Below are 25,939 nucleotides of genomic sequence, written 5' to 3' on the forward strand. Positions count from 1 at the left end.
CGCTGGGCGTCTCAGAGACACTTGCTTCTCTAAGTCACGCTGGGCGTCTCAGAGACACTTGCTTCTCCTCTAAGTCACGCTGGGCGTCTCAGAGACACTTGCTCCTCCTCTAAGTCACGCTGGGCGTCTCAGACACTTGCTTCTCCTCTAAGTCACGCTGGGCGTCTCAGAGACACTTGCTCCTCCTCTAAGTCACGCTGGGCGTCTCAGAGACACTTGCTTCTCTAAGTCACGCTGGGCGTCTCAGAGACACTTGCTTCTCTGAGTCACGCTGGGCGTCTCAGAGACACTTGCTTCTCTGAGTCACGCTGGACGTCTCAGAGACACATGAAGGACAGACCCCCTCCATCCATTCACAGCTTCTTCAGTTCCATTGAGGGGAAAAAAACTAAACAAAAAACGTTCCTTTCATTATGTAACAACCACCACCAGTGTCCTTGATGACTGTTCAGCAGAATAAAAATGTATAATATCTAACATGGCACCAGGCCACCTATGGACGGTATTCATAGGGAAGGAGGGCTGGGGAGCAGGGGACTGGGACCTACCGGTAGGATGATACAGTAGTTCTATATAAAGACTAAAGCATTGAGAAGTTAAACGGGAAATTCTGGCCCCGGTTCAAGTACTGATGAGAACCACATGACTGGCCGGTAACAATGCGTTTTCAGGACTAGCCAGCTATACAGAGATGTGGTGGTGGTGGTGGTGGTGATCTCTGTATCTGTGTGAGAGAGCGAGAGAGAGAGAGTGATAGGTCTTTATTCAAACCAAGCTCTCCATGTTAGCAGCACCAGCAGCAGGAGAGGTTTATTTTTCATTCAGAGAGTTAGCGTTTCTGTCTGATGCACATCCACTGTGACTGACGCTCCTGTTCCCGCACACTACTGCTACCTTTGTGGTTAGAGTAACTCTCTTTGGTTCGTGGAGTTAAACAACGATACAACAACACTAAGTGACTACTGAGGTGAGTTAAACAAAATATACATTATTGTAAGGGGCAATATGATGTTATTAGTTCTGTGATCTGACAATGGCTTACTTAGATCACCCTGAGTGGATCAATAAAGTTATATAGAATTAAACTGGGGGGGGGGGGGGGGGGGCTATCCACTGAGGTGTGCTACCTCAGAATGACTTACTGTATGTTGCTGACTGCTGAGGTGTTGTTACCTCAGAATGACTTACTGTATGTTGTTGACTGCTGAGGTGTTGCTACCTCAGAATGACTTACTGTATGTTGTTGACTGCTGAGGTGTTGTTACCTCAGAATGACTTACTGTATGTTGCTGACTGCTGAGGTGTTGCTACCTCAGAATGACTTACTGTATGTTGCTGAATGCTGAGGTGTTGCTACCTCAGAATGACTTACTGTATGTTGCTGACTGCTGAGGTGTTGTTACCTCAGAATGACTTACTGTATGTTGCTGACTGCTGAGGTGTTGTTACCTCAGAATTACTTACTGTATGTTGTTGACTGCTGAGGTGTTGCTACCTCAGAATGACTTACTGTATGTTGCTGACTGCTGAGGTGTTGTTACCTCAGAATGACTTACTGTATGTTGCTGAATGCTGAGGTGTGCTACCACAATGTTATTGCTAAACGTCAATAATGGATAAATTATATGAGTTTTATGAACTTGATCTCAGAAACGTTTGAATAGATTGTGATTTTGTCTCAATTGATGTTGCAGGCTTAAAGGACAAATCCACCCAAATCCACTCATTCCTCTAATTTAGTGTCACATAACGCTAATATGTGAGAACAGTATTTTTTTGTGAACAAATGTTTCATTTTGTCGTTATAATAAGGTTGGTAGCAACACGTGGAAATTGTGAAAATCTGTTGCAGCACAAGTCGACTACAAATCCCACAATGCAATGCTCTATATGGGCTGTCTGGCTAGCTAGCTATCTAGCTTTACACAATAAAACTAAATAAAACTAAAGTCAATATCTGTTAAATTACACATTTCTCGAGGAATATCGCAAAAAATATTATCAATGGCTCATTGGAGAGAAGACATCCTCCCGCGTTATGGTATCGGCCAGTATTATAATCTGACATGTATGAACGGCGTTTTGGAGATCTAGAAGTCGTATTCCTATAAACTTCCAGTGTAGTGAGACAGACTTTATCACAGTACTACGTCCTACCGGACAAAGTTCTGCCTGCTTGAACGGCCTCAGATACACATGAAAACATGAATTTACCCAGGGGATATGGATAGTAGAACATCGCTCAGAGATATCACGAAAAAAAAACAACAACATTACATTCAGAATGGGGAAGAATCTTTACGTTAAATACGCTTCTTGATGGTTCAGCGTTGGCACGCACAAGAGGAAACTGGAGAAAATGATGATCGGTATTAAAATGGCTGCATGCAGAAAAGATGCGAGAGAAATTGTAGAAAATCTGCTTATTTGTAACCAAACAGTAACTGGGTATTCAAAAACATAGTACTTCTGATTCTAGAGTAGTGCAGTATTTGAGTGCATTCGGAAAGTATTCAGACCCCTTGACATGTTCCATATTTTGTTACGTTACAGCCTTATTCGAAAACAGATGAAAAGTTGGGTTTTTTCCTCCTCAATCTTCACACAATACCCCATAATGACATCACAATACCCCATAATGACATCACAATACCCCATAATGACAAAGCATTTTTATACATTTTTACAACCCTCCTCCCCCCCTTGAAAAATCACATTTAAATAAGTATTCAGACCCTTTACTCAGTACTTTGTTGAAGCACCTTTGGCAGCGTTTACAGCCTAGAGTCATCTTGGGTATGACGCTACAATCTTGGCACACTTGCATTTTGGGTCTTTCTCCCATTCTTCTCTGCAGATCCTCTCAAGCTCTGTCAGGTTGGATGGGGAGCGTCGCTGCACAGCTATTTTCAGGTCTCTCCAGAGATGTTAGATTGGGGTCAATTCCTGCTCTGGCTGGGCCACTCAAGGACATTCAGAGACTTGTCCTGAAGCCACTCCCACATTGTCTTGGTTGTGTGCTTAGGGTCGTTATCCTGTTTGAAGATGAACCTTTGCCCCCCCGTGTGAGGTCCTGAGTGCACTGGGATAGGTTTTCATCAAGTATCTCTCTGTTCTTTGCTCTGTTCATCTTTCCCTCGATCCTTACTATGCTGCCACCACCATGCTTCACCGTAGCAGGCCAAAGAGTTCAATCTTGGTTTCATCAGACCAGATAATCTTGTTTCTCATGGTCTGAGAGTCCTTTAGGTGTCTTTTGGCAAACTCCAAGTGGGCCATTTATTGAGGAGTGGCTTCCGGCCGGCCACTCAAGGCCTGACTGGCCTGATTGGTGGAGTGCTGCAGAGATGGTTGTCCTTCTGGAAGGTTCTCCCATCTCCACAGAGGAACTCTGGAGCTCAGTCAGCGTGACCACCAAGTTCTTGGTTACCTCTCTGACCAAGGCCCTTCTCCCCTGATTGCTCAGTTTGGCCGGGCGGCCAGTTCTAAGAAGAGTCTTGGTGGTTCCAAACCTCTTTCATTTAAGAATGATGGAGGCCGTTGTGTTCTTGGGGACCTTCATTTTTTGGTAGTGTGTGTAGATTGATAAGATTTTTTTACTTAAAAAAAAAATCAATTTTAAAATAAGGCTGTATTATAACAAAATGTTGAAAAAGTCAAGCGATCTGAAAATTTTCCCGAATTCACTGTATAATGCTATTTCGTTTCAAACTACATGTCTGTGTGCTGTTAAGTATTATCGAATGCCTCTGAACCACCACCACCACCAAATACTTGTGGGTAGAAACAGCACTGGGCTGCAGAATGGAGCAATGTTGAACAGAGCATGGTCATACCCAACCAACCCAAACCCAACCCACAGTACTGTTCCATTTCCCTCAGCTGGCCTTCAGAAAGGGTGAGAAGATAACTTGTTCCCTTCTGTTGGCCTTGTGTCATCTGAGAACGTGTCAGAAATGGATAGCTACATAGCTAGTTCTGTATAAACCGTACTTGTAAAAAAAACGCCATAGATGGTGTTATATTGAGCAAGAAGCAAAACAACATTTGAGTCGGCTCATATTCCTGCACAATAGTTAATGGAAACCTACAGACTCAAAAAGTAACAAGTGGAGGTTTTTTCTCTCTCCCAAAAAAACTTACGAAACAGCAAGAACACCTAAGCCAATAGTGATTGAACTTAAAGGGAGGATCTTGACAAGACTACTGCATGTGTTTTACTCATCTAGACATGCCCTCCATCCACAAATAAATTGAGTTCGAAATTTTGGCAAAGTTGTGACAAATAATAAAACTACTTTAGCATAAAACCATCAGAATCAGAACAAGTAGAAATGTAACTTTGAATATTAACTTTCTGTTTAAGCCTAAATCATCATCAATCTCCCAAAAAACATAACATGTTTCATCATCCTTAGTTACACTGCAGGCCAGGACATAATTTTGGCAAAGACTTGGCAGCAATGTCTATCTAGCAAGACAAACATCATCAGTTCTGTTTGTCTGTTTAGACTTCAGGAGCTGCAGAATCATAGCCTAATCTGACCTACAGTACCAGTCAAATGTTTGGACATACCTACTCATTCAAGAGCTGTTCTATATTTTGTACATTGTAGAATAATAGTGAAGACATCAAAACTATGAAATAACACATATGGAATCATGTAGTAACCCAAAAAGTGTTAAATAAATCATAATATATTTAAGATTTGAGATTTTTTAAAGTAGCCACCCTTTGCCTTGATGACAGCTTTGCACACTCTTGGCATTCTCTCAACCAGCTTCACCTGGAATGCTTTTCCAAGAGATCCCATATGTGGGAACTCTTGAAGGAATCCTACTTATGCTGAGTACTTGTTGGCTGCTTTTCCTTCACTCTGCGGTCCAACTCAACCCAAACCATCTCAATTGGGTTGAGGTTGGGTGATTGTGGAGGCCAGGTCATCTGATGCAGCACTCCATCACTCTCCTTCTTGGTCAAACAGCCCTTACATAGCCTGGAGGTGTGTTGGGTCATTGTCCTGTTGAAAAACAAATGATTGTCCCACTAAGTGCAAACCAGATGGGATGGCGCATCACTGCAGAATGCTGTGGTAGCCATGCTGGTTAAGTGTGCCTTGAATTCTAAATAAATCAACACAGTACCAGCAAAGCACCATCACACCTCCTCCTCCATGCTTCACGGTGGGAACCACACATGCGGAGATCATCCTTTCACCTACTCTGCGTCTCACAAAGACACAGCAGTTGGAACCAACATTTGGACTCATCAGACCAAAGGACATATTTCCACTGGTCTAATGTCCATTACTCGTGTCTCTTGGCCCAAGCAAGACTCGTCTTATTATTGGTGTCCTTTAGTATTGGTTTCTTGCAGCAATTCGACCATGAAGGCCTGATTCACACAGTCTCCTCTGAACAGTTGATGTTGAGATGTGTCTGTTACTTGAGATGTGTTGAGATGTGTCTGTTGCATTGATTTGGGCTGCAATTTCTGAGGCTGGTAACTCTAATGAACTTATCCTCTGCAGCAGAGGTAACTCTGGGTCTTCCTTTCCTGTGGCGGTCCTCATGAGAGCCAGTTTCATCATAGGGCTACATTTTTGTGACTGCACTAGGTTTTTGCGACTGCACTTGAAGAAACTTTAAAAGTTCTTGAAATGTTCTGTATTAACTGATCTTCATGTCTTAAGTAATGATGGACTGTTGTTTCTATTTGCTTATTTGAGCTGTTCTTGCCATAATATGGACTTGGTATTTTACCATATACGGATATCTTCTGTATACCACCCCTACCTTGTCACAACACAACTGATTGGCTCAAATGAATTAAGAAGGAAATAAATTACACTAATTAACTTTTATCAAGGCACACCTGTTAATTGAAATGCATTCCAGGTGACTACCTCATGAGGCTGGTTGAGAGAATGCCAAGAGTGTGCAAAGCTGTCATCAAGGCAAACGGTGGCTACTTTGAAGAATCTCAAATATAGTTTGATTTGTTTAACACTTTTTGTTATTTCATAGTTTTGAGGGCTTCACTATTATTCTACAAATATAGAAAATAGTCTAATTAAATAAAAACCCTGGAATGAGTAGTCGTGTCCAAACTTTTGACTGGTACTTTACATTAGGTTGTTTCTTAGTCCTACAAAAAGGAAGACGGCACAGCAACACAATGAAAATTACAGTCAGAAACCTGATACAGATTATCAGATCACTGATGTGTGTCAACATCTTGAGTATTTCTCAAAGCTTGTGTCTAGTGTGCAAGACATCTTGGGCAAATTGGCCGATCAAGCAGAAAGACTCATTTTAGACCCTCTTCAAGAAAATGGACAATAAAGTATCCGACCCACAAGTCTTCATTGTGTGACATCTTGTTTTTATAGATCCACTAGTCTTCATTGTGTGACATCTTGTTTTTATAGATCCACTAGTCTTCATTGTGTGACATCTTGTTTTTATAGATCCACTAGTCTTCATTGTGTGACATCTTGTTTTATAGACCCACTAGTCTTCCTGATGAGAGGCTTCCTGCTGCTGTGTCTTCTGGCACTGGGCCATGCCAAGCCCTACCAGCCAATTAACGTCTTGGACTTCATGAGGGACCATGAAATCATGATGCAGGACGCCGATGATGACGATGATGATGACGACAACGCCCTTACGGACTGCCCCTTCGGCTGCCAGTGCTCCCTACGGGTGGTGCAGTGCTCTGATCTAGGTAACATTATATTACCCACTCACTGCTCCTGGTGCAGTCTGGGGGAGAGGGAGGGCTAGGGGCTCCTAACATTCAATTACACCCTCACTACTCCTGGTGCAGTCTGGGGGAGAGGGAGGGCTAGGGGCTCCTAACATTCTATTACACCCTCACTACTCCTGGTGCAGTCTGGGGGAGAGGGAGGGCTAGGGGCTCCTAACATTCAATTACAGCACTTGTCAAAGTCTCATCTGTTCAGATACTGCAGGACTGGAGGCAATCATGCTCAGTGACATTTTGGAGTTCCTCAAGGCTCTACTCTAGGACCACTACTGTTTTCATTACATTCACAACTTCTCTGTGATGTTAGCTTTACGGCTACGTGGACAACACACAGCTGATTTACCGATTGATTGATATCCTGTCTCCACAGGGTTGCTCTCCGTGCCCGAGAACATTCCCGCCGACACGCTAATGATCGACCTCCAGAACAACGACATCACCGAGGTCAAGGAGGACGACTTCAAAGGCATTAACAAGATCTACGTAAGAAACACACAATTAAACATCTCTCCTACTCTTATCATCACTGCAACATCCATCACTGTTTCCTATCACTTTAGGGTGGAGGGACTTTTCCCACATGAGTCCGAATCACTTTTAGACACCCATTGCCCCCTAGGCCTAGCCTATATGCAACACATATTAGGACAGAATCACACATTCACAGCTGACGATAAACCCAAGTTCTTTATATCAGTCCCCATCGGACAGAACCCATCTGAACCAGTCTTTCCATCAGACAGAACCCATCTGAACCAGTCTTTCCATCAGACAGAACCCATCTGAACCAGTGTCTACCTCAGACAGAACCCATCTGAACCAGTCTTTCCATCAGACAGAACCCATCTGAACCAGTGTCTACCTCAGACAGAACCCATCTGAACCAGTGTCTACCTCAGACAGAACCCATCTGAACCAGTCTTTCCATCAGACAGAACCCATCTGAACCAGTGTCTACCTCAGACAGAACCCATCTAAACCAGTGTCTACCTCAGACAGAACCCATCTGAACCAGTCTTTCCATCAGACAGAACCCATCTGAACCAGCGTCTACCTCAGACAGAACCCATCTGAACCAGTGTCTACCACAAACAGGACCCATCTGAACCAGTGTCTACCTCAGACAGAACCCATCTGAACCAGTGTCTCCATCAGGCAGAACCCATCTGAACCAGTGTCTACCTCAGACAGAACCCATCTGAACCAGTTTTTATCTCAGACAGAACCCATCTGTACCAGTCTTTCCATCAGACAGAACCCATCTGAAACAGCGTCTACCACAAACAGAACCCATCTGAACCAGTGTCTACCTCAGACAGAACCCATCTGAACCAGTGTCTACCTCAGACAGAACCCATCTGAACCAGCCTCTACATCAGACAGAACCCATCTGAACCAGCCTCTACGTCAGACAGAACCCATCTGAACCAGCCTCTACGTCAGACAGAACCCATCTGAACCAGTGTCTACCTCAGACAGAACCCACCTGAACCAGCCTCTACGTCAGACAGAACCCATCTGAACCAGTGTCTACCTCAGACAGAACCCATCTGAACCAGCGTCTACCACAAACAGAACCCATCTGAACCAGCGTCTCCATCAGACAGAACCCATCTGAACCAGCCTCTACATATACTGTAACCAATAGAGATCCTATTATCTAATGTATAGCCTACATCTATCTGTCTGTACAGGCTCGTTGTAACTTGATAGATTATTTTCCAGGTGGGGGTACCATGGCCCCCAAAGCAACATCTAGACCCTCTAGCACCAAAACTCTCAATTGAAATAGAAGCCATATTATTTCAGGTGGGGGAAGAGAGAGCTTACCGAGAGAATAAAGGGGAAACATGACATGGTTTGAGCTTAAAGCCGTTCTACAGGGTGTAGAAGCCGTTCTACAGGGTGTAGAAACCGTTCTACAGGGTGTAGAAGCCGTTCTACAGGGTGTAGAAACCGTTCTACAGGGTGTAGAAACCATTCTACAGGGTGTAGAAACCATTCTACAGGGTGTAGAAACCATTCTACAGGGTGTAGAAGCCAAACCGTTCTACAGGGTGTAGAAGCCGTTCTACAGGGTGTAGAAGCCAAGCCGTTCTACAGGGTGTAGAAGCCGTTCTACGGGGTGTAGAAGCCGTTCTACGGGGTGTAGAAACCGTTCTACGGGGTGTAGAACTACGGGGTGTAGAAGCCGTTCTACGGGGTGTAGAAGCCGTTCTACGGGGTGTAGAACTACGGGGTGTAGAAGCCGTTCTACGGGGTGTAGAACTACGGGGTGTAGAAGCCGTTCTACGGGGTGTAGAAACCGTTCTACGGGGTGTAGAAGCCGTTCTACGGGGTGTAGAAGCCGTTCTACGGGGTGTAGAAACCGTTCTACATAGAAGCCGTTCTACAGGGTGTAGAAGCCGTTCTACGGGGTGTAGAAGCCAAGCCGTTCTACGGGGTTTAGAAGCCAAGCCGTTCTACGGGGTGTAGAAGCCAAGCCGTTCTACGGGGTGTAGAAACCGTTCTACAGGGTGTAGAAGCCGTTCTACAGGGTGTATCTACAGGGTGTAGAAGCCGTTCTACAGGGTGTATCTACAGGGTGTAGAAGCCGTTCTACAGGGTGTATCTACAGGGTGTAGAAACCGTTCTACAGGGTGTAGAAGCCGTTCTACAGGGTGTAGAAGCCGTTCTACAGGGTGTATCTACAGGGTGTAGAAGCCGTTCTACAGGGTGTATCTACAGGGTGTAGAAGCCGTTCTACAGGGTGTATCTACAGGGTGTAGAAACCGTTCTACAGGGTGTAGAAACCGTTCTACAGGGTGTTTCACAGAGCCTGTACAGACAGACAGACAGAGGTAGGCTACAGTTTGTACCTTGTCTGGAAACTAAGTTATCTAGGCCACCGAACTATTACATTGACACCCCCACGTTTATTATCAATGCATAGTCACTTACACACCTACCTACATGTACAAATTACCTCAACTAACCTGTACCCCCGCACACTGACTTTGTACCGGTGCCCCCTGTATATAGCCTCCACACTGACTCTGTACCGTAATACCCTGTATATAGCCTCGTTATTGTTATTTTATTGTGTTACTTTTTATAATTTTTTACTTTATTTTTTTTTTGTGAATATTTTCTTAAACTCTTCTTGAACTGCACTGTTGGTTAAGGGTTTGTCAGTAAGCATTTCACGGTAAGGTACCTGTTGTATTCAGCATTTCACGGTAAGGTCTACTACACCTGTTGTATTCAGCATTTCATGGTAAGGTACCTGTTGTATTCAGCATTTCACGGTAAGGTACCTGTTGTATTCAGCATTTCACGGTAAGGTACCTGTTGTATTCAGCATTTCACGGTAAGATCTACTACACCTGTTGTATTCAGCATTTCACGGTAAGGTACCTGTTATATTCAGCATTTCACGGTAAGATCTACTACACCTGTTGTATTCAGCATTTCACGGTAAGGTACCTGTTGTATTCATCATTTCACGGTAAGGTACCTGTTGTATTCAGCACTTCACGGTAAGATCTACTACACCTGTTGTATTCAGCATTTCACGGTAAGATACCTGTTGTATTCAGCATTTCACGGTAAGGTACCTGTTGTATTCAGCATTTCACGGTAAGGTACCTGTTGTATTCAGCATTTCACGGTAAGATACCTGTTGTATTCAGCATTTCACGGTAAGATCTACTACACCTGTTGTATTCAGCATTTCACGGTAAGGTACCCGTTGTATTCAGCATTTCACGGTAAGGTACCTGTTGTATTCAGCATTTCACGGTAAGGTACCTGTTGTATTCAGCATTTCACGATAAGCTACCTGTTGTATTCAGTCTACACTTATTGTATTCGGCACATGTGAAAAATAAAGTTTGATTTGAAAGACTGGCCCAAACGCATTGGTTTTAAGACTGGCCTAAACGCAGTGGTTTTAAGGCTGGCCTAAACGCAGTGGTTTTAAGGCTGGCCTAAACGCAGTGGTTTTAAGGCTGGCCTAAACGCAGTGGTTTTAAGGCTGGCCTAATAGCAGTGGTTTTAAGGCTGGCCTAAACGCAGTGGTTTTAAGGCTGGCCTAAACGCAGTGGTTTTAAGGCTGGCCTAAACGCAGTGGTTTTAAGGCTGGCCTAAACGCAGTGGTTTTAAGGCTGGCCTAAACGCAGTGGTTTTAAGGCTGGCCTAAACGCAGTGGTTTTAAGGCTGGCCGGTATTTATTATGAGTTCATTTGGATCCCCATTAGTTGTTACTTCCTGGGGCCCAACGTATTGTTCAAGTCAACCTCCATTGTCTAAACTCCTAAGAGTTGCTGTATATTTCACATATCTTCTCTTCCCCAGGCCCTGTTCCTTGTTAACAACAAGATCTCGAAGATCCATCCCAAAGCTTTCCGTAACATGGATCGGCTACAGCTGTTGTACCTGTCCTACAACCAGTTGACACAGATACCTGCCAACCTACCCCGGAACATCCTGGAGCTGCGTATCCACGACAACAAGATCAGCAACATCCAGAAGGAGGCCTTCAAAGGGCTCAAGTCTGTGCATGTTCTGGGTGCGTACAGTTAAGAACACATTCTTATTTACAATGGCTGCCTGGCAACTATTGGCTGAGACCACAGTGATACACTATTCCTTATGTGGCAGCCCAACGTGACTCCGGTCAACTGTAGTGCACAATGTGAAGAGTAAAAAAAAATTAAAAAGTTGTCATTTGAGGCAGAATGCATCTAGGGTTATTAATGAATGCCCTCTATACATGAGTTCAAGAAAGATGTGTTCAAAGTGCCGTACGAGGCTTTTAACCTCCCTGTATGTTTTTCCTGACCAGAGATGAGTGCTAACCCGTTAGCTAACAACGGGATAGAGCTAGGAGCATTCGACGGCATGGAAACGCTGTATATCAGGATCGCGGAGGCCAAGCTCACAGCTGTACCTAAAGGTAAGACTACCAGTAACAAGCCAAGCTCACAGCTGTACCTAAATGTAAAACTACCAGTAACAAGCCAAGCTCACAGCTGTACCTAAAGGTAAGACTACTAGTAACAAGCCAAGCTCACAGCTGTACCTAAAGGTAAAACTATTAGTAACAAGCCAAGCTCACAGCTGTACCTAAAGGTAAGACTACCAGTAACAAGCCAAGCTCACAGCTGTACCTAAAGGTAAGACTACCAGTAACAAGCCAAGCTCACAGCTGTACCTAAAGGTAAGACTACCAGTAACAAGCCAAGCTCACAGCTGTACCTAAAGGTAAGACTACCAGTAACAAGCCAAGCTCACAGCTGTACCTAAAGGTAAAACTACCAGTAACAAGCCAAGCTCACAGCTGTACCTAAAGGTAAGACTACCAGTAACAAGCCAAGCTCACAGCTGTACCTAAAGGTAAGACTACCAGTAACAAGCCAAGCTCACAGCTGTACCTAAAGGTAAAACTACTAGTAACAAGCCAAGCTCACAGCTGTACCTAAAGGTAAGACTACCAATACACGATACATGCTGAACATCTTGAATACTGTCCACATTCAATACTGAACACATTCAATACTGTCCACATTCAATACTGCCCACATTCAATACTGAACACATTCAATACTGAACACATTCAATACTGTCCACATTCAATACTGAACACATTCAATACTGAACACATTTAATTAAATCTGACATTGCCGGGGGACTTTATTCCATGTGCATATTTCGTACCGCTTCATTGAATTTCTCATGAGAGTTCGTGGTACTTAATGTTTACATGCAGTCTTATATATATTTTTTGTTTAGTCATCGCTGTATGTGTTTATTTCATGAAAATAAATCCTATATTTTGTATAATTTATTTCTCTGAGCCTCCAGTCTGATCGCGTGTCTGAATATATTTACATACACAGCCCTGATTGGATCGTCTTGACTCTAGAGCAGATCTGGGGCAATTCCAGTCCTCAGGGGCCTGATTTGTGTCACCCCTCCCCCTCATCCATCCCTCGCAAACACACCTGATTTAAACTCACTGCATTTTTAACTGAACTAACATGATTAGTTGATTATTGGGAGTCATGTGTGTTAGCTGGGACTGGGGGGAAAAGTGTGACACCAATCAGGCACTTTGAGGACTGGAGCCTGCTCTAGAGCGTACCCCGGCTTTCCCCGTCAAAGTAGGAGGAGGATACATATGGAAATAAAAGATGATTGGTCATTGGTCAACATAATCAGATCAGATTGTGATGTCATGCTCTGGGCTAAAAACTCCATCCCACCTGAACAGGTAGAAATTACAGGAGTTTTATTCCCCCCCACCACCAAAGAAAAATCTTTAAGTTTACTGTGCATCATAACCTGACAGTGATTTCCTGTTTTTCAGACCTCCCATCTTCACTCACAGAGCTTCACTTGGATTATAACAAGATCACCAAAGTAGAAATTGAGGACTTTTTCAGATATAAAAAAATACAAAGGTAAAAACACTACTGAGATGTGATGTGATAAAACACTACTGAGATGTGATGTGATAAAACACTACTGAGATGTGATAAAACACTACTGAGATGTGATGTGATAAAACACTACTGAGATGTGATGTGATAAAACACTACTGAGATGTGATGTGATAAAACACTACTGAGATGTGATAAAACACTACTGAGATGTGATGTGATAAAACACTACTGAGATGTGATGTGATAAAACACTACTAAGATGTGATGTGATAAAACACTACTGAGATGTGATGTCTAAAAACACTACTGAGATGTGATGTGATAAAACACTACTGTGATGTGATGTGATAAAACACTACTGAGATGTGATGTGATAAAACACTACTGAGGTGTGATGTGATAAAACACTACTGAGATGTGATGTGATAAAACACTACTGAGATGTGATGTGATAAAACACTACTGAGATGTGATAAAACACTACTGAGATGAGATAAAACACTACTGAGATGTGATGTGTAAAACACTACTGAGATGTGATGTGATAAAACACTACTGAGATGTGATGTGATAAAACACTACTGAGATGTGATGTGATAAAACACTACTGAGGTGTGATGTGATAAAACACTACTGAGATGTGATGTGATAAAACACTACTGAGATGTGATGTGTAAAAACACTACTGAGATGTGATGTGATAAAACACTACTGAGATGTGATGTGATAAAACACTACTGAGATGTGATAAAACACTACTGAGATGTGATGTGATAAAACACTACTGAGATGTGATGTGATAAAACACTACTGAGATGTGATGTGATAAAACACTACTGAGATGTGATAAAACACTACTGAGATGTGATAAAACACTACTAAGATGTGATGTGATAAAACACTACTGAGATGTGATGTGATAAAACACTACTGAGATGTGATAAAACACTACTGTGATGTGATGTGATAAAACACTACTGAGATGTGATAAAACACTACTGAGATGTGATAAAACACTACTAAGATGTGATGTGATAAAACACTACTGAGATATGATGTGATAAAACACTACTGAGATGTGATGTGATAAAACACTACTGAGATGTGATGTGATAAAACACTACTGAGATGTGATGTGATAAAACACTACTGAGATGTGATGTGATAAAACACTACTGAGATGTGATGTGATAAAACACTACTGAGATGTGATAAAACACTACTGTGATGTGATGTGATAAAACACTACTGAGATGAGATAAAACACTACTGAGATGAGATAAAACACTACTGAGATGTGATGTGTAAAAACACTACTGAGATGAGATGTGATAAAACACTACTGAGATGTGATGTGATAAAACACTACTGAGATGTGATGTGATAAAACACTACTGAGATGTGATGTGTAAAAACACTACTGAGATGTGATGTGATAAAACACTACTGAGATGTGATGTGATAAAACACTACTGAGATGTGATGTGTAAAAACACTACTGAGATGTGATGTGTAAAAACACTACTGAGATGTGATGTGATAAAACACTACTGAGATGTGATGTGATAAAACACTACTGAGATGTGATGTGATAAAACACTACTGAGGTGTGATGTGATAAAACACTACTGAGATGTGATGTGTAAAAACAATACTGAGATGTGATGTGTAAAAACACTACTGAGATGTGATGTGTAAAAACACTACTGAGATGTGATGTGATAAAACACTACTGAGATGTGATGTGATAAAACACTACTGAGATGTGATGTGATAAAACACTACTGAGATGTGATAAAACACTACTGAGATGTGATGTGTAAAAACACTACTGAGATGTGATGTGATAAAACACTACTGAGATGTGATAAAACACTACTGAGATGTGATGTGATAAAACACTACTGATGTGATGTGATAAAACACTACTGAGATGTGATGTGTAAAAACACTACTGAGATGTGATGTGATAAAACACTACTGAGATGTGATGTGATAAAACACTACTGAGATGTGATAAAACACTACTGAGATGTGATAAAACACTACTGAGATGTGATAAAACACTACTGAGATGTGATGTGTAAAAACACTACTGAGATGTGATGTGATAAAACACTACTGAGATGTGATGTGATAAAACACTACTGAGATGTGATGTGTAATAAAACACTACTGAGATGTGATGTGATAAAACACTACTGAGATGTGATGTGATAAAACACTACTGAGATGTGATGTGTAAAAACACTACTGAGATGTGATGTGTAAAAACACTACTGAGATGTGATGTGATAAAACATTACTGAGATGTGATGTGATAAAACACTACTGAGATGTGATGTGATAAAACACTACTGAGGTGTGATGTGATAAAACACTACTGAGATGTGATGTGTAAAAACAATACTGAGATGTGATGTGTAAAAACACTACTGAGATGTGATGTGTAAAAACACTACTGAGATGTGATGTGATAAAACACTACTGAGATGTGATGTGATAAAACACTACTGAGATGTGATGTGATAAAACACTACTGAGATGTGATAAAACACTAATGAGATGTGATGTGTAAAAACACTACTGAGATGTGATGTGTAAAAACACTACTGAGATGTGATAAAACACTACTGAGATGTGATGTGATAAAACACTACTGAGATGTGATAAAACACTACTGAGATGTGATGTGTAAAAACACTACTGAGATGTGATGTGATAAAACACTACTGAGATGTGATGTGATAAAACACTACTGAGATGTGATAAAACACTACTGAGATGTGATAAAACACTACTGAGATGTGATAAAACACTACTGAGATGTGATGTGTAAAAACACTACTGAGATGTGATGTGTAAAAACACTACTGAGATGTGATGTGATAAAACACTACTGAGATGTGATGTGATAAAACACTACTGAGATGTGATGTGATAAAACACTACTGAGATGTGATGTGATAAAACACTACTGAGATGAGATGTGATAAAACACTACTGAGATGTGATGTGATAAAACACTACTGAGATGTGATGTGATAAAACACTACTGAGATGTGATGTGTAAAAACACTACTGAGATGTGATGTGATAAAACACTACTGAGATGTGATGTGATAAAACACTACTGAGATGTGATGTGTAAAAACACTACTGAGATGTGATGTGTAAAAACACTACTGAGATGTGATGTGATAAAACACTACTGAGATGTGATGTGATAAAACACTACTGAGATGTGATAAAACACTACTGTGATGTGATGTGATAAAACACTACTGAGATGAGATAAAACACTACTGAGATGAGATAAAACACTACTGAGATGTGATGTGTAAAAACACTACTGAGATGAGATGTGATAAAACACTACTGAGATGTGATGTGATAAAACACTACTGAGATGTGATGTGATAAAACACTACTGAGATGTGATGTGTAAAAACACTACTGAGATGTGATGTGATAAAACACTACTGAGATGTGATGTGATAAAACACTACTGAGATGTGATGTGTAAAAACACTACTGAGATGTGATGTGTAAAAACACTACTGAGATGTGATGTGATGAAACATTACTGAGATGTGATGTGATAAAACACTACTGAGATGTGATGTGATAAAACACTACTGAGGTGTGATGTGATAAAACACTACTGAGATGTGATGTGTAAAAACACTACTGAGATGTGATGTGTAAAAACACTACTGAGATGTGATGTGATAAAACACTACTGAGATGTGATGTGATAAAACACTACTGAGATGTGATGTGATAAAACACTACTGAGATGTGATAAAACACTAATGAGATGTGATGTGTAAAAACACTACTGAGATGTGATGTGTAAAAACACTACTGAGATGTGATAAAACACTACTGAGATGTGATGTGATAAAACACTACTGAGATGTGATAAAACACTACTGAGATGTGATAAAACACTACTGAGATGTGATGTGATAAAACACTACTGAGATGTGATGTGATAAAACACTACTGAGATGTGATAAAACACTACTGAGATGTGATAAAACACTACTGAGATGTGATAAAACACTACTGAGATGTGATGTGTAAAAACACTACTGAGATGTGATGTGTAAAAACACTACTGAGATGTGATGTGATAAAACACTACTGAGATGTGATAAAACACTACTGAGATGTGATGTGATAAAACACTACTGAGATGTGATGTGATAAAACACTACTGAGATGTGATGTGATAAAACACTACTGAGATGAGATGTGATAAAACACTACTGAGATGTGATGTGATAAAACACTACTGAGATGTGATGTGATAAAACACTACTGAGATGTGATGTGTAAAAACACTACTGAGATGTGATAAAACACTACTGAGATGTGATGTGATAAAACACTACTGAGATGTGATGTGTAAAAACACTACTGAGATGTGATTTGTAAAAACACTACTGAGATGTGATGTGATAAAACACTACTGAGATGTGATGTGATAAAACACTACTGAGATGTGATGTGATAAAACACTACTGAGATGTGATGTGATAAAACACTACTGAGATGTGATGTGATAAAACACTACTGAGATGTGATAAAACACTACTGAGATGTGATAAAACACTACTGAGATGTGATGTGATAAAACACTACTGAGATGTGATAAAACACTACTGAGATGTGATAAAACACTACTGAGATGTGATGTGATAAAACACTACTGAGATGTGATAAAACACTACTGAGATGTGATAAAACACTACTGAGATGTGATAAAACACTACTGAGATGTGATGTGTAAAAACACTACTGAGATGTGATGTGTAAAAACACTACTGAGATGTGATGTGATAAAACACTACTGAGATGTGATGTGATAAAACACTACTGAGATGTGATGTGATAAAACACTACTGAGATGTGATAAAACACTACTGAGATGTGATGTGTAAAAACAATACTGAGATGTGATGTGATAAAACACTACTGAGATGTGATGTCTAAAAACACTACTGAGATGTGATGTGATAAAACACTACTGAGATGTGATGTGATAAAACACTACTGAGATGTGATAAAACACTACTGAGATGTGATGTGATAAAACACTACTGAGATGTGATAAAACACTACTGAGATGTGATAAAACACTACTGAGATGTGATGTGATAAAACACTACTGAGATGTGATGTGTAAAAACACTACTGAGATGTGATGTGTAAAAACACTACTGAGATGTGATGTGATAAAACACTACTGAGATGTGATGTGATAAAACACTACTGAGATGTGATAAAACACTACTGAGATGTGATAAAACACTAATGAGATGTGATGTGTAAAAACACTACTGAGATGTGATGTGTAAAAACACTACTGAGATGTGATAAAACACTACTGAGATGTGATGTGATAAAACACTACTGAGATGTGATAAAACACTACTGAGATGTGATGTGTAAAAACACTACTGAGATGTGATGTGATAAAACACTACTGAGATGTGATGTGATAAAACACTACTGAGATGTGATAAAACACTACTGAGATGTGATAAAACACTACTGAGATGTGATGTGTAAAAACACTACTGAGATGTGATGTGTAAAAACACTACTGAGATGTGATGTGATAAAACACTACTGAGATGTGATGTGATAAAACACTACTGAGATGTGATGTGATAAAACACTACTGAGATGTGATGTGATAAAACACTACTGAGATGTGATGTGATAAAACACTACTGAGATGAGATAAAACACTACTGAGATGAGATAAAACACTACTGAGATGAGATGTGATAAAACACTACTGAGATGTGATGTGATAAAACACTACTGAGATGTGATGTGATAAAACACTACTGAGATGTGATGTGTAAAAACACTACTGAGATGTGATAAAACACTACTGAGATGTGATGTGATAAAACACTACTGAGATGTGATGTGTAAAAACACTACTGAGATGTGATGTGTAAAAACACTACTGAGATGTGATGTGATAAAACACTACTGAGATGTGATGTGATAAAACACTACTGAGATGTGATGTGATAAAACACTACTGAGATGTGATGTGATAAAACACTACTGAGATGTGATGTGATAAAACACTACTGAGATGTGATGTGATAAAACACTACTGAGATGTGATGTGATAAAACACTACTGAGATGTGATGTGATAAAACACTACTGAGATGTGATGTGATAAAACACTACTGAGATGTGATGTGATAAAACACTACTGAGATGTGATGTGATAAAACACTACTGAGATGTGATAAAACACTACTGAGATGTGATAAAACACTACTGAGATGTGATGTGATAAAACACTACTGAGATGTGATGTGTAAAAACACTACTGAGATGTGATGTGTAAAAACACTACTGAGATGTGATGTGTAAAAACACTACTGAGATGTGATGTGATAAAACACTACTGAGATGTGATGTGATAAAACACTACTGAGATGTGATAAAACACTAATGAGATGTGATGTGTAAAAACACTACTGAGATGTGATAAAACACTACTGAGATGTGATGTGTAAAAACACTACTGAGATGTGATAAAACACTACTGAGATGTGATGTGATAAAACACTACTGAGATGTGATAAAACACTACTGAGATGTGATGTGTAAAAACACTACTGAGATGTGATGTGATAAAACACTACTGAGATGTGATGTGATAAAACACTACTGAGATGTGATAAAACACTACTGAGATGTGATAAAACACTACTGAGATGTGATGTGTAAAAACACTACTGAGATGTGATGTGTAAAAACACTACTGAGATGTGATGTGATAAAACACTACTGAGATGTGATGTGATAAAACAATACTGAGATGTGATAAAACACTACTGAGATGTGATGTGTAAAAACACTACTGAGATGTGATAAAACACTACTGAGATGTGATGTGATAAAACACTACTGAGATGTGATAAAACACTACTGAGATGTGATGTGATAAAACACTACTGAGATGTGATGTGTAAAAACACTACTGAGATGTGATGTGTAAAAACACTACTGAGATGTGATGTGTAAAAACACTACTGAGATGTGATGTGATAAAACACTACTGAGATGTGATGTGATAAAACACTACTGAAATGTGATGTGATAAAACACTACTGAGACGTGATAAAACACTACTGAGATGTGATGTGATAAAACACTACTGAGATGTGATGTGATAAAACACTACTGAGATGTGATGGGATAAAACACTACTGAGATGTGATGTGTAAAAACACTACTGAGATGTGATGTGATAAAACACTACTGAGATGTGATGTGATAAAACACTACTGAGATGTGATGTGATAAAACACTACTGAGATGTGATGGGATAAAACACTACTGAGATGTGATAAAACACTACTGAGATGTATAGACTGTATATAGCCTCTCAACTGTATAGAGCCCCTCTACTGTATAGAGCCCCTCTACTGTATAGAGCCTCTCTACTGTTATAACCTCTCTACTGTATATAACCTCTCTACTGTATATAACCTCTCTACTGTTTATAGCTTCACTACTGTATATAGCCTCTCTACTGTATATAGCCTCTCTACTGTTATAACCTCTCTACTGTATATAACCTCTCTACTGTATATAACCTCTCTACTGTTTATAGCTTCACTACTGTATATAGCCTCTCTACTGTATATAGCCTCTCTACTGTATATAGCCTCTCTACTGTTATAGCCTCTCAACTGTATATAGCCTCTCTACTGTATATAGCCTCTCTACTGTTATAGCCTCTCTACTGTATATAGCCTCTACTGTATATAACCTCTACTGTATATAGCCTCTACTGTATATAGCCTCTCTACTGTATATAGCCTCTACTGTATAGAGCCCCTCTACTGTATATAGCCTCTCTACTGTATATAGCCTCTCTACTGTATATAGCCTCTCTACTGTATATAGCCTCTACTGTATAGAGCCCCTCTACTGTATATAGCCTCTCTACTGTATATAGCCTCTCTACTGTATATAACCTCTACTGTATATAACCTCTACTGTATAGAGCCCCTCTACTGTATATAGCCTCTCTACTGTATATAACCTCTCTACTGTATATAGCCTCTCTACTGTATATAGTATCTCTACTGTATATAGTATCTCTACTGTATATAGCCTATCTACTGTATATAGCCTCGCTACTGTATATAGCCTCGCTACTGTATATAGCCTCTCTACTGTATATAGCCTCGCTACTGTATATAGCCTCTACTGTATAGAGCCCCTCTACTGTATATAGCCTCTACTGTATATAGCCTCTACTGTATATAGCCTCTCTACTGTATATAGCCTCTCTACTGTATATAACCTCTCTACTGTATAGAGCCCCTCTACTGTATATAGCCTCTACTGTATATAACCTCTCTACTGTATATAGCCCCTCTACTGTATATAGCCTCTACTGTATAGAGCCCCTCTACTGTATAGAGCCCCTCTACTGTATATAACCCCTCTACTGTATATAGCCTCGCTACTGTATATAGCCTCGCTACTGTATATAGCCTCTACTGTATATAGCCTCTCTACTGTATATAGCCTCTCTACTGTATATAGCCTCTCTACTGTATATAGCCTCTCTACTGTATATAGCCTCGCTACTGTATATAGCCTCTACTGTATAGAGCCCCTCTACTGTATATAGCCCCTCTACTGTATATAGCCTCTACTGTATATAACCTCTCTACTGTATATAGCCTCTACTGTATATAGCCTCTCTGTATATAGCCTCTCTACTGTATATAGCCTCTACTGTATATAGCCTCTACTGTATATAGCCTCTACTGTATATAGCCTCTACTGTATATAACCTCTCTACTGTATATAGCCTCTCTACTGTATATAACCTCTCTACTGTATATAGCCTCTCTACTGTATATAGTCTCTCTACTGTATATAGCCTCTCTACTGTATAGAGCCTGTCTTGTTACTGTTGTTTTATTTCTTTACTTACCTATTGTTCACCTAACACATTTTTTGCACTATTGGTTAGAGCCTGTAAGTAAGCATTTCACTGTAAGGTCTACTACAACTGTTGTATTCGGCGCACGTGACAAATCAACTTTGATTTGATATTTACAGATTAGGACTGGGCTTCAACCAAATCAAGTTTGTTGAGAATGGAAGCTTCGCCAGTATACCCAACGTCCGTGAGATCCACCTGGATAACAACAAACTGAAGAAGGTTCCGCCCGGCCTAAACTCACTGCGGTATCTACAGGTAAGATACGATTAGTCACCTGTTGGGCATTCCCAACGATAACTTGAAACAATTTTTTAAAATTTTTTACTCCTTATTTGTGTACTCAACTCAACGTCGTAGTTCTACTGTCATACCATTCTGCTACAACACGTGTCAAACCTCCTCCCACGGAGGGCCAAGTGTCTGACGGCGTTTCGCTCCTCCTTTGTACTTGATTGATTCATTAAAATCACTAATTAGTAAAGAACTCCCCTCACCTGGTTGTCTAGGTCTTAATTGAAAGGAAAAGACAAAAAAAAAATATATATATATATATATATATAAACATTTTAACACCCCTGTGCTATGATAATATAGGCTACAAATTCCTAAATATATTCAAGTATGATTGCTTCTATGATACTAGCGATGTGTGAATCTTTAAGACATTCACAAATAGCCAGACAGAGTATCCCAGTAGCAATGGGACTGAACCTCTATTGACCTCAGCATGCTTCATAAACCTAAACTTGAGACCACCAGGTGGTATAATTGACTAATTGATTGATTAATCGGTCCCTATTCCCCCAGGTGGTATAATTGACTAATTGATTGATTAATCGGTCCCTATTCCCCCAGGTGGTATAATTGACTAATTGATTGATTAAATCGGTCCCTATTCCCCCAGGTGGTATAATTGACTAATTGATTGATTAATCGGTCTCTATTCCCCCGGGTGGTATAATTGACTAATTGATTGATTAATCGGTCCCTATTCCCCCAGGTGGTATAATTGATTGATTAATCGGTCTCTATTCCCCCAGGTGGTGTACCTCCATGCTAACAGCATCAGCAGTGTGGGGGTGAATGAGTTCTGCCCTGTCCGCTCCAGTGTTAAGAAGACCTTGTATACAGGCATCAGTCTGTTCTCTAACCCTGTTAAGTACTGGGACGTCCAGCCCGCCACTTTCCGCTGTGTGTCTGGACACAGAGGGGTTCATCTGGGCAACAACCGGAGGAAGTAACATATACACACACACACACACAGGGGGATTTAGCTGGGCAACAACCAGAGGAAGTAACATATACACACACACACACACACACACACACACACACACACACACACACAGGGGGATTCATCTGGGCAACAACCGGAGGAAGTAACATATACACACACACACACACACAGGGGGATTCATCTGGGCAACAACCGGAGGAAGTAACATATACACACACACACACACACACAGGGGGATTCAGCTGGGCAACAACCGGAGGAAGTAACATACACACACACACAGGGGGATTCAGCTGGGCAACAACCGGAGGAACACACACACACACACACACACACACACACACACAGGGGGATTCAGCTGGGCAACAACCGGAGGAAGTAACACACACACACACACACACACACACACACGGGGATTCAGCTGGGCAACAACCCGAAGAAGTAACACAAACAATGGCAAGGTGAAGTTCTAACCATATGGTCATATCTATCCTATATAGTTACAGATCTACAAGTGCCTACCTGCCTAGGGAATTGGGTGTCTGTCAGGATCACAAGCCATCCTATAGCGCCTCCTTCTGGTAGACTTCAGTAATACCCACCTCCTCAACACAGGATTTTTTGTTGTTGTTGTAAAGACCAACTCTTCGTTCCTCCTCAACGAGTCAACAAACGCATCCACCCCTGTTTGTACTTCAGTGTTTTAGTCGATATCTTTGTTTCTTCTCTGTTTAGGAATTAGTATAATCTGCTGGATATGTTGTCTTTGGATTTCTTTCTGACACTGCATGCCTCACTTTTATAATCTGCTAGATATAGACTAAATAAAACTAGTTTTCATGGTGCTAATAAACGTATATATATTTACAGAAACTAGTCAACGTTATATGTCTAGATGGTGATAAACATAAAATGACAGAAAATGCTAGTCAACTGTTACATTACATGTCTTCATGCTAAACGTATAGAATTAAAGAAGCTAGTCAATCTTTTACATGTCTTCATGCTAAACGTTTATATTTAAAGAAACTAGTCAACCTTTTACATGTCTTCATTTGAACATGATTATCTATCGTAGCATTACATGTATGTAACTGTTCTAATTAAATAAACTTGACATATAAAATACAGAAAAGGAAATATTCTACTTTTATTTCACCTTTTAAGAAAAATATATTAGCCTTTTTCATACGTGACAACCCTGCATATTCATGGAGGGAACCTGACGTCGTAAACAGTGTTTCCTCGCCACGAGTCCAACAGGCGACTCAGAACGGCAACCGGGCAGTGTCAACATTATGTTATTGTCAATGTGGGGCGGCAGGGTAGCCTAGTGGTTAGAGCATTGGACTAGTAACCGAAAGGTTGCAAGTTCAAACCCCCGAGCTGACAAGGTACAGGCAGTTAACCCACTATTCCTAGGCCGTCATTGAAAATAAGAATTTGTTCTTAACTGACTTGCCTGGTTAAATAATAAAAAAAAATATTCAGTATTTATTGGATAGCGACAGTAGGAAACTGAAACATCAACCCTTCCCTCACATCACCAGTAGAAAGATAGGAAACATCAACCCTTCTCTCACATCTCCAGTAGAAAGATAGGAAACATCAACCCTTCCCTCACATCACCAGTAGAAAGATAGGAAACATCAACCCTTCCCTCACTCCAGTAGAAAGATAGGAAACATCAACCCTTCTCTCACATCTCCAGTAGAAAGATAGGAAACATCAACCCTTCTCTCACATCACCAGTAGAAGACGCCACTGAACCAGGTCTAGAAATATGATTCAAAAGCAGTCACAGTACACAGTATAATGAATATGCTGTCAGTCAAAAGGTACAGAATATGATTATGAAGTCACTCAAAAGGTACAGTATACCTGTACCTCAAAAGGTACAGAATATGAATATGCTGTCAGTCAAACAGAATATGATACAATACTGTATGTCCCTCAAATTCAAATTCGAAGCCAGGACAGTAGTACTCTGGACCTCCCAGGGTAAGATCTGAATGCTGTATGTATTGGATTAATGCAAACAGTAGGTTTAAATCTGCTCAGCTTTCATAATGTAGCCGTTTCTTTTTGCCAGAACTGAATGATTTAAAACTACAGTATCCGTCATGACTGATGTCTCAATGCATCACAGACTCACAGGGTCTATTTAGGTCAGTGAGAGATTTTAAAGTGGTGTTTTTTTTTTGGTCCTCTAAGTTTGTTTGGTCCCCATCCACCAGCACCACTCTGCAGGTCTGTTTAGTATACCCTGATCACACTCACTCTGTGTGGGGCAGCATGTGGGGGGCATGGCTAGAATATGACCCTGATCACATACAACTCCTAGGGCATGCTCGAAAAATGACCCAACAACCTGCTCAGCGGTAACACAGTCCTCAACAAAGGACCCAACAACCTGCTCAGCTATAACACAGTCCTCAACAAAGGACCCAACAACCTGCTCAGCGGTAACAGTCCTCAACAAAGGACCCAACA

General features: G+C 40.5%; 2 protein-coding genes across 3 annotated transcripts in view; one reads left to right on the forward strand and one right to left on the reverse strand.

Annotated features, from left to right (window-relative positions):
* Positions 1-25,939, reverse strand: part of LOC139413939 (centromere protein P) — a 179,568-nt gene that overhangs the window by 64,195 nt on the left and 89,434 nt on the right. The gene's annotated exons all lie outside the window — the stretch shown is intronic.
* LOC139414492 (asporin (LRR class 1)) lies at positions 716-23,466 on the forward strand. The gene is made up of 8 exons (XM_071162403.1): positions 716-967; positions 6,509-6,727; positions 7,140-7,252; positions 11,105-11,318; positions 11,595-11,705; positions 13,119-13,212; positions 22,326-22,464; positions 23,250-23,466. The coding sequence occupies exons 2-8, from the start codon at positions 6,526-6,528 to the stop codon at positions 23,448-23,450; spliced, it is 1,074 nt and encodes a 357-aa protein (XP_071018504.1). The 5' UTR covers positions 716-967; positions 6,509-6,525; the 3' UTR covers positions 23,451-23,466.

The sequence above is a fragment of the Oncorhynchus clarkii genome, chromosome 7 (genome assembly GCF_045791955.1).
Source record: "Oncorhynchus clarkii lewisi isolate Uvic-CL-2024 chromosome 7, UVic_Ocla_1.0, whole genome shotgun sequence".
In the NCBI taxonomy this organism is placed as follows: domain Eukaryota; kingdom Metazoa; phylum Chordata; class Actinopteri; order Salmoniformes; family Salmonidae; genus Oncorhynchus; species Oncorhynchus clarkii.